Source organism: Buceros rhinoceros, unplaced genomic scaffold (genome assembly GCF_000710305.1).
Source record: "Buceros rhinoceros silvestris isolate BGI_N320 unplaced genomic scaffold, ASM71030v1 scaffold8917, whole genome shotgun sequence".
Taxonomy (NCBI): domain Eukaryota; kingdom Metazoa; phylum Chordata; class Aves; order Bucerotiformes; family Bucerotidae; genus Buceros; species Buceros rhinoceros.
This window is the reverse complement of record NW_010420385.1, coordinates 9,346-19,240: the sequence shown is the minus strand read 5'-3', so window position 1 is coordinate 19,240 and position 9,895 is coordinate 9,346. Positions and strand designations below refer to the sequence as shown.

At 51.5% G+C, this 9,895-nt stretch overlaps 1 protein-coding gene across 1 annotated transcript in view; it reads left to right on the top strand.

Moving 5' to 3' along the window:
• Positions 1 to 3,003: 3,003 nt before the first annotated feature.
• The window catches only part of LOC104496208 (phosphoribosyl pyrophosphate synthase-associated protein 1), a 15,555-nt gene continuing 8,663 nt past the window's right edge, over positions 3,004 to 9,895 (top strand). The window contains exons 1-5 of the mRNA XM_010139293.1: positions 3,004 to 3,014; positions 3,343 to 3,395; positions 4,944 to 5,010; positions 8,836 to 9,008; positions 9,394 to 9,509. Of these exons, the coding sequence (XP_010137595.1) occupies positions 8,855 to 9,008; positions 9,394 to 9,509 (270 nt within the window). The 5' untranslated portion in view covers positions 3,004 to 3,014; positions 3,343 to 3,395; positions 4,944 to 5,010; positions 8,836 to 8,854. The remainder of the gene's footprint in view (positions 3,015 to 3,342; positions 3,396 to 4,943; positions 5,011 to 8,835; positions 9,009 to 9,393; positions 9,510 to 9,895) is intronic.

Below are 9,895 nucleotides of genomic sequence, written 5' to 3'. Positions count from 1 at the left end.
CGGAGCAGTTCCGCTGCCGTCAGCCCCAGCTCCTGCAGTCTGTAGGTGTGGGGAGAGTTGGGGATTGCAGAGCTGAGACCACTGAAGGTGTTTGGAATGAAGAGGGAGATGCCAAAATGAAATGGTACCGCAGGCGAGGGCTTCGTCTGTGCGCAGGCTTCTCTTCCAGTGGGATGTTTACGCTGCGAGCTGGCTGGAATTGTCCTCCGGAGAGAACTTCAGCGATGCCGCTGGGCTGCAAGACCTTCCCAGCGGCACTGGAATGTGCTCTGATGGCATGAGGTACTGCACGTGCGCTTGCCTCTTGAACTGTGGTTCAGCTAAACATCCAGTCTCTTTTAACTGCCTGTCCTTTGTCCCCAGAGCCTGGTGCGGTGGCTTTTGACAGTCTTCAGAGGAGCATTTCAAAGCACAGTCCAATCCAGCCTTGTTGCGTTTCCTAAAATACTGCAGCCTGTCTCTTCCCCCTTAAACTGTAGGTGACTTCTGAGCTGCTCACGTTTAGGCTGTGAGTTTGAGGTGGATTTTGTAAGCGCCGTTGTATCCACAGCTTAATATCCTCTTGGCATGTGTGGAGGCTGCGGGAAGTTAAATCATCTTCCTGGGCAGTGTTTACAGAGGAAGATATTCCTCATCGGTATGGATTTTTACTGGCCAGTTGCTCCAAGTGAGATTTTTAAAGCCATAAAGGGAGTTTTTCTCTTTGATACTGCCAGGTCTCTGAGAAGTGGATTGAGCAAGGGAGCTGGTGCGAGGATGGCAGAGCAGAGCGAGGAGCAGGGCTTTCCCCGGCAGGAGCATTGTGGGGTCTCACAGGGGAAAGCTTACACTGAGGTGGTGTTAAAAGCTTTACGAGCTCGCAGCAGCCTGGAGTGGTGACACCTCGATCCCACGTGCCCAGCCCTCTGCACTGAGCTCGGCAGGGCCGTGCATGGCTTTTACAGACCCCAGCCCAGAACACTGCTGCTTTTAAAGGCACAAACAGTGCCAGACTGAGCTTCTGTCTCTCTTGGATGGTGAAGAGAACCTCCAGAAGTGCACCCCTGCTCTGATGTCTGCTCGGAGCCAGTTTACTAGTGAGATTTCACAAATGCTGTGTCTCGGTGCAGGGAGGTGTGCTCTGTGTTACCTGCAGTGGCAGCTCCTACTTTCCTAGAGTGGATCTGCCGGTGTCTGCAGACCAGTGATCAGCAGTGGTGTGGCCCCTGCTCACACCGTTACGCTCCTAGTCCTGAAGCCCCACACAAACTGAGTTAGTGCTCAGTTTAATTCCTCTGTCATCTGAAGCAACAAGCAGCAGGAAGCTTCTGGATGGGGAGGATTTAGAGAGCAAAGAGCTGGGGATGGAGGGGAAGAAGGAAGAGGTGATGAAGAGGTGACAGGAAGGGGGAGTCGTCTCTGAGCTCTGTTCCAGGGCTGTGTGGTGGCTGAGGCTGTGCTGCCAGTCTCCCTTTTGACACAGGTCCTGTGGCATTCAGAAGCTGCACCAAAAGCCCCCTTTAACAGCCGTGACTAACGGAAGGTTTTACCTGACGTCTCAGCTCAGCCAAGCCTTCAGACCTGCTCGTAGTGGCAGGCGTGCCCTTGGGCAAACATACCCGAGCTGCTCTGGTGCAGGCCAGGTGATATACGACTTTTATGGGCGGTTTTATCTCTTACCTTTCCCACTGCTGCCCCTCCTGTTTACCTGCAGTTAACAGTTGGAGCAGAGCTGGGATTTACTGTCAGACCAGGGGTCTCTTTGCCGGCAGTGAGGTAGGAGTGTGCTGTCTGCAGTGAAGTCAGGGCGCACGTGCCTCCAAAGGGATCTCACCAGACCTGCCTAGTGGTTGTGGAGGAACAAGCGTGAGTCATCACACGTTGCCGGCAGTGAGGTAGGAGTGTGCTGTCTGCAGTGAAGTCAGGGCGCACGTGCCTCCAAAGGGATCTCACCAGACCTGCCTAGTGGTTGTGGAGGAACAAGCGTGAGTCATCTTTTTTTTTTTTGTGATTCTTGAGCTTGTTTCGACTTGGATGCCTTGGCAGCGATGAGGCCAAAGCTCCGTGGTTGCAAATGCCTGACTGTCATGGGGAAGGCAGGGGTTTGGGTGGTTTGCCTGCTCTGGACTGCACAGCACCCGGGTGATGCTGCTGAGCCTTGAGTATCTGGAGTATCTGTTGTCACAGCTGTCCCAGCCACACTCTGCAGGCCAGCGGAGACCTCCAGCTTAAGGGCTCAGTGCCGAGGCCAGCAGCTGCCGGGGGAGCAGCTGCGCGCTGGGGTCGGGCTGTCTCGCTCATTGACCTCTGAAAAAAGCAGTCTTTGTGATAACTTAAGTACGAGGCTGAGTCTCTGGCTGAGGAGATGGAGAAGGTCTGACTGCAGAAGGTGGTGGACCAGGGGAGAGCCAGCGACAGAAGTGGGCCCTTTATTTAGGGTCAGTCCTGATTCACATCGTTCTGGTGTTCAGTCTATGGGCAGGCAGGAAGTTACCTCCGTAACCAGCGTGTCAAACAAAGGTATTTTTCAGGCATAAGTTGTTTTCTTACCCAGCACATTGACATGGCCACCACGCAGACCCCGGAGGAGTGGAGGGACTCGCCCCGTGCTCCAGTCTCACTGGTGCAGGGTTTCTCAGCACAGGCTCATTGTTAAAGCATGCACTCCTCTCAATTCTTGCAGATTACCTTACAGATTCTTACTTACAGATTACCTGTCAGTACAGTAAAATACGGAAGTGTCACCTGAGGGAATAGTCTGCCTTTTGGAGCCTTTTAAAATGCTCCTCAAAATGAATCTTGCCTATATAAGAAGGAAATTTAAAAAAAAAGAAAAGGGAGGGGGTGACTATCTGTTGTGATGAATGTCATAGGTTTGACATTTGAGAAGAGGAAGGAGTAATTTGAAAAAAATCAGAAACCTTTTTTTTGAAGTTAAGATCTCTTCAATCAGCTGAGTTATTTCAGAATTGGAGGGGGGGGGAGCAGGGGGTAAAGGAGGAGAAAAAGATGTGGGAGTCAAAAAAAGTGACTCAGTTGCCATTAATCAAGTCTGAGTAAATCATTAATGTTTGGTTCCGCAGCAGATCTGCCTGAGGTGGCGTTGTGTGGGTGAGCGAGCTGGCCTTTGCCATCGAGAGATGCGGCTTCTGGTCCCTTGTACAAGGACTAGTGCTTGCAGCCTAGTAACTGCCCCAGGGCTCTCCCCAGCCATGTGGGGAAGGGAGTCCCGGGTGGTTCTGCAGCCTGGCTGGCACACTCAGCCCCCTGTTAGGCAACGCTGTGTTTTGTTCGTGTGTGAAGTTTGGTCCAGTCTCTGCTTTGCTGGGTCGCCCCGTTTTTAATTTCCGTTTGTCTCTCCAGGCGTCTCGGTGCTGAGCTGGGGAAATCGGTGGTGTACCAGGAAACCAATGGAGGTAAGAGAGTTCCTCACTGCTTGAGGTAATGTTAGAAACTCTGGGTCCATCCAGACCTGACTCACAAGCGGAGCGGTTCTGCTCTGATGTTACTGCTGCTCCTGGCACTGCTAAACCTCAGCATCTAACCCTGGAGAAAGCCATTAAATGTGTTCCAAGTTTTCCCCATTGTCTCCTTTGTCTGCCCACCAGCAAACTCCCCTCTAAAGGAGAGTCCTCCCGCTGATGTTAGCTGCTACCAAATCTTACACGCTCTTGTGCTTAGCAGAACAGCAGCTCCCAGGTTTAAAATGTAAGATAATACTAATCCAGGTAACGCCCTGCTTTCTAAGCACCCGCCTTGCAAACTTTTGAATTATCCCCTTCTCCCAGCCCCACCCTGCCACCAGCACTTATTGCTGCCCTCGGAGGAGGACCCATCCTCTCGCTTCAAAGAGTGCAAATTCAGGGCTGCACTGGGAACATGCCTTTTGGGGCTCCCTTTCACCTCGTTAAACGCAGCAAGTGTCTGTTTGCAGGTGCTGGGCTAAAACACAAGGATATTGGCGGTGACTAAGAGTCACTTACTGCCTCAAGACCTTGGTTACCTTATTTGCAAGACTCACACAGGCAGAGGGAAGGGATGGAGACGGTGCTGGCTTGCCGTGAGGGTTGATGGTAGTGCTGCTCTTCCAGCCAGAGTGGGCACTGCGGTGCGTAAGCTGCCGGGCTGGCCGTTGTGCTTGTGCTAGTGAGGGCTCGCTGCCCTTTGGGGTTAGTTTTGAATCAGGTCGCTCGCTGTGAGGTCTGAAGTTGTTCCTCATCACTGCACAGCAAATCAGTCTGCTCACAGCAGAGTCCCGTAAGGCTACTGCCAGTGCCCAGGCCATTAGGCTTTGAGTCCCGTGGCTGGCTGGGTAGGTGTTTCTCTCCTTTCGCTTGTCTCTGCCCTCCAGTTGAGTACTGTGTGGGAAATGAGTGGCCAAGACAGGCGTCTCGGGAAACCTGGTGTCATCGCTTTGGCTTTGCTTCAGAGCTCAGCTCTGCGTTTGAGCCTGGGACTGTAGGAACTGTGTTCAGCAGAGCCGGAGTTTCCAGCTCCTGTCACTGTTGAAGTGTCTTGACCTTGGTAGTGAAATTGGGGAGTTGTGGCTCTGAACTCTGCTGCTGGTGTTGCCTTGGGCTGTCCAGCCTGAGTCACCACCTTGGTGAGTGCTAAAGGTTGTTCTGCTTTGGGTGGTTCATTGTTCACTGATGAATGTGGCTTTGACAGCTTTCAGCCCTCAGCAGGGAGAAATGAAAAGGATCTCTCATTGAGAGTTAGGGAATTTTCTTCTACGTGTCAAAGAAGAGCTATTCAGCCTTGTTTCGTATTGCAAAGACAACGAACTCACTGGTTTGACACGCCAGCTCTGTACTTCCCAGGACCAGCCTTTGGAAAACCCTTGGGCTCAGCCGTGCAGTGGGTCTGTGTGCCCCAAGGGCAAAGCTGCTGCTGAAACATGGTGTATTAGGACTGTAAACCTGTGTTTGGAAACAAAACTGACTGGTGTTTTCACTCCCTTCCAGAAACAAGAGTCGAAATAAAAGAATCGGTCCGGGGTCAGGATATCTTCATTATACAGACGATCCCCAGGTAAGGGACGTGGGGCCGCTTGGCAGCTGTGACACACTCTGCGTTTCTGGGTCAGCAGGTTGTTCAGAGCATTGCTCGCTGTTAGCCCGTACGAGCACTGCTCTCTTTCCGGTGCCGTCACCGCTTTGCCTGACGTTCAAGACACTGCGTAGTGTTCAGCTGTTACAATTCCCAGAGGATCGCTCCTGCCGCAGCAAGCTGAGGCGCTTCCCATCCAATAGCTGAGGAGTGTCCCTTGAGGCGAGGAGGAGTGTGACTGATGGCCTCCAGTGAAACAGCCCTGGTCTGGTCTGTGTGCTGGTGTCCTGCAGGCTCAGCTGGGAGGGGGTTTCAGACTGAATTCCCATTTCAGGAGTGAGGTTTGCTCCAGTTTCCAGGCAGCAGAGCCGTAAGCAGCAGCTGTTGCATTCGTTACAGACTGGAGCGCTCTTCCCAGTTTGCTGCAGTGGTGTGAATCTGAGCTCAGGTGGGAGCCCGTAGCTTCCCTCCTGTACTTCCAGAGTTCTCAATGGTATCGTGCCTTTTCTGAAGTGAGCCTTTTTGGGCTGTGCTAGCCTTGGGGTGAGAGGAAAAAGTGCTGCAAGTATCCAGGGGGCTGGAAAACCAGCTGCTAAGGGCAGGAACCTTGCTGCTTGCTGGCTGAGGAGGAGTGTAGAGATAGCACTAGTATGGGGGGAGGGGAGCCTGCATACAAATAACAACTGCAAAGTGACCAGCTACGGGTCGGGGAGGTGCTGTTTTCAGAGGAGAAGTGTTGATAAGGTGCCTTTTGCATGGTTAGCAGGACAAGGCTATTCCTGCTCTGATAGCTTTTCCCAGTTCCACCAAATTGTGCTCGGATTTTGGAGATCACAAGAACTAATAAGTACCAGAGCTCAAGCAGGTAGCAGAATACCTCAGAAACAGAATTTTTCCTTCCTTGCTCCAGAAACGGAGCCCAGAGAGAATTCAAGTTCATTTCCTCTCTGTAGCACTTGGCCTGTTAGCGAACTCGATAGGACTACGAGATCAGCTTGCTCGCCTCTGGAGTGCCTCTTGCAGGCTGAAATGTTTTCCTAGAGCTCATCTCTCTCCAGAGAGATGCTCCAAGTGTTTCCTCCCTCAGGGAGCAACTAAATCTCCTCAGGATAAAAATCCCTAAATGGGTGCAGGTTTATTTTTCGGGTGAATAGTGCCATTTTTCTGTCCTTGGTGAGAGTCCTCTGGAATAACTTGTGACTGAGAGCTGTGTAAACATGAAACAGATAAGGTGTTCAGAGAGAACTCAGAGTGTTAGGCACAGCAATAGTTTTGCCTTTGACTTGCTGATCCCCTTGTTTTTCCATAAACTGAATTTAATGTCATGGGCCAATAAATGGTCCTTTTTATCCCAAAATGTTCCCCACCGCTGCGCAGCCAGGTCACCTTTTATTCTGAAGATGCAGGTGTGCCTTGCTGCATTGCTTGAGAGGGCAGGTTCAAGGGCATCTCGGTTTTGCAGTGGGTTTCAGTGGTCAATAAGCTAGGAATAGGATTTCTGCCCTCGGTAGTGGCTTGGAAAGTAAACAGAATATTAGGAGTCAGTAGGAAAGGAGGAGAGAGGGAAACCAACCGTGTCATGCTGCAGTGTGAATTCACAGTCTGCATCTTAAATGCACAGAGAGAAAAAAGAAAGACCTGAATGTTTGGTAGAAGCTCCCTGTGCAAAACGCCTGCAGCAGACCCAGAGCAGTTAGGAAGAGAGGTGTCGTCCAGGGCTGCTGGTGTGTGCACAAGCATTCATATGAGGGAAACTCAAGTCGCTCGTGTTTAGTCGGTAGAAGAACGAAAGAGCAGGTGGTTTAGTGGCACACTGGATGTGAAAGGAGTCTTCTAGTGCTGAGTGTTGGTGCAGAGTCGACTGACAGCTTCATGTAAGCCCCGAGAACAGGGATCTCCAGGGACGGCTCAGGCGGGGATGGGGAGCGGTGAGGGAGGCTCCAGGCTGCTGCACAGGGGTGGTAAGTGGAGTGTGGGGGATAGCAGAGCTGGCTCCGAGTGTCCTGGTAATGAGCTGACAGTCCCCGTGTGTGGTCTTGACTCAGGCTTCCAGCAGTGACTGTGAGCACAGCTCCAAGGCAGGAGCGGGGAGGGCACCGAGGGGACCAGGTGCTCTCCTGGGTACCTGTTTTGGTGATGCTGTGGCTGGGGTTCCACTACTGATGTTATTTCCCTCAGTTAGTCCCCACCCTGAGCCGGACCCTTGGTTGGGGTTGGTGCCCTAAAGAGTAATTTGGTCATTGATGATGGAAGATGCTGAGTTTCTGGGATGAACTTTAAATAGGCTGAAACTTGGCTGCTTTGTTTTTACGCAACACTGATAGTAGCATCTTTTTCTCCTCTTGTGGCCCTGCTGGCACAGGGAAGAAACAGTTCTTTGTTTGCTCGTTGTCCTACGTGGCAGGGGGCTACGTTTTATGTAATTCTTGGCCAGTTGCTTCAGAGCTAACAAAGCTTTCTTGTGTGCACACGCATTGTGCGCAAGGGCTGGCGGGGCCAGCGGGAGAGCAGAGACCCAGAGCCCTCCCGAATGAAGAGGCACAAACGGAGGTGAACTCCCTGAAGGAGTGGGGAGCCGTGGAGAAATGGAAATGGTTGGAGGTTTGTCACGAGTCACACAGATGGAGGCTTGGAAAATGGTATCTCTGAGTTCTCAGAGGAGCCATTCCCAGTGGTCGGGGGAAAATGGGTCCTCGAGCAATGTCTGTGTAACGTCCCAGAAACCCCGCAGAGCTTTAAGCTGCTCTCTGCTCTTTATTCCTCTGCTGCTGTGTGGAAAGGTGGCCTGTCAGCCCCTGCTCTGTCACCGTGGGCACAACGGCTAAGCCACCACGAGTGTTGCCCTCCTGGGGACCAGTCTGGGGAAGTGGTCTGTCATTTGGGGCTGGCTGTGCTGAAAACCCCCCTGCAAGGATGTCTGCGCTGTAGGAGGATTGCCTGTCTTCTCTGGAGTGCACATTCCTCTGCTCCCAAACAGCCTCGTCTCAGGCTGTGACAGTGCAGGCAGTGTCCCTTGGTGTTGCTTCTACGGAGCGAAAAGGGCTGGGCTTTTTTTTCCTCCCCTTCCCAAAACGAATTAAAATGCAGATGATTTCACTCCTGCGGGGCCACACCGCTCATCACGGTGTGAAGCCAACAGAGAGTGGGGGTTAACCTGCATTCCTTGCTGAGGTCTACAGCTATGTTCTGCCTATGCTGCTTTTTTGGTGTTTTTTCTTCCTGTAAACGTCTCCTGTGCTGTTGTTCCTTCCATCTCTAGATAAGCTAGATAGTGAGGAGCTGCTGACCTCCCCCAGAGTGATGCTCTAGGGGAGCTGTCTGACGCTCTGTGCTCCTCCAAAACACAGTATTTCTTAAGGCAGGAAAAATAACCGGCCTTACTTTGTTAAAAAGGACTACCCTAATAAGTCCGGTGGGGATGGAGCTGTCTTGGCTGAACGTGTGCTGCTTCTTTAAAAGACTTACTTCAAAATACACTGTATGAAGTGACATTTGTTCCAACAGGAATGAAAAAACTGACTTTTCTTGTGGTGGTGATGGAGGGAAATTGTCATACACCTCGTGTTCACCAGATCAAATTCCAGTCCGCGGCTCCTGGGTGCTGGAGTCATGTCCTGTACGTTGAACGGTTGATTGTAACGTGCTCTGGTGTGATGGAAGGAGCTGTACGGTCACAGTCTGGGTCTTCATACGTTACCGTAAGAGGTAGCACTGCTTGTCTGGAGGGTTGGTGAGGAGAGGTGTGGGTATAAAAGGAAAAGGAGTTTCACTGGAAAAACACCTACTGCTATTTTTTCAACTCTCCAGAGATGTGAATACCGCTGTCATGGAGCTGCTGATCATGGCGTACGCTCTGAAGACTTCCTGCGCCAGGAACATCATCGGGGTCATCCCTTACTTCCCCTACAGCAAACAGAGCAAGATGAGGAAGAGGGGCTCTATAGTGTGCAAGCTGCTGGCTTCGATGCTCGCCAAGGCAGGTGAGTGGCCCAGGGAGCAGCAGCACGGACAGCTCAGACACTGCTGGGCGTCCCAGAGGGTGTCTGTCCGTCTGTTCTCCCCTTGCATGTGGGCACGTGCTGCTGCTTTGGGGGAGTTCATTTTCTTCAGCTTGATTTTATTGCTTTGTAACTCACACCTGGGGAAGTGGCCTAGAAGTGTCACGTTGAAACACGGCGTCAGCCAAGTGCTGTGGCTGTCGCATGCCTGTTTCTCGTTGTGTCTGGAACTCCTGACATTACCCTGTTTACACTTATCATGTGGCATAATAGTCTGAGTAACAGCTACAATATCTGGAAGATGGAGATCTGTGAGGAACGTCAGCTGTGTGGGAGATGTCTCAACGAACTATTTTTTTTTCCTCAGGTCTAACACACATTATCACTATGGATCTTCATCAAAAGGAAATCCAAGGCTTCTTCAGCTTCCCAGTAGACAACTTGAGAGCATCCCCTTTCTTGCTGCAGTATATACAGGAAGAAGTGAGGTTACTCTAGTTCTGTATATATCAACTTGTCTTATCGTGACCGCAGCACTGGCTGCGCTCGTGCAGAGGTTGTGTTGTCAGCCTGGGTCAGCCAGTCGCTTAAGGAATGATTTCTCAGTGGGTACCTATAGCATGTTTCTGGGGAAAGTGAGAAATCGTTACTGGGTACGATTGAACCTACGATTGCAGAAATTGAGCAATTGGTCCTAAGCAGGAGAAGACTTTGCTCTCTGTAGAGTTCGTGCCGTTCGAGAGGTGCTATTTGTGCTCCTTCCTCTAATCACTTTTTAAATCCTGTTAAAGTGTCTCCCCTCACCCTTTGTTCTACGGCGGATATCTGACTGCTCCGAGTTATCGACAGACTTTGTCTTGAGCTGGGTG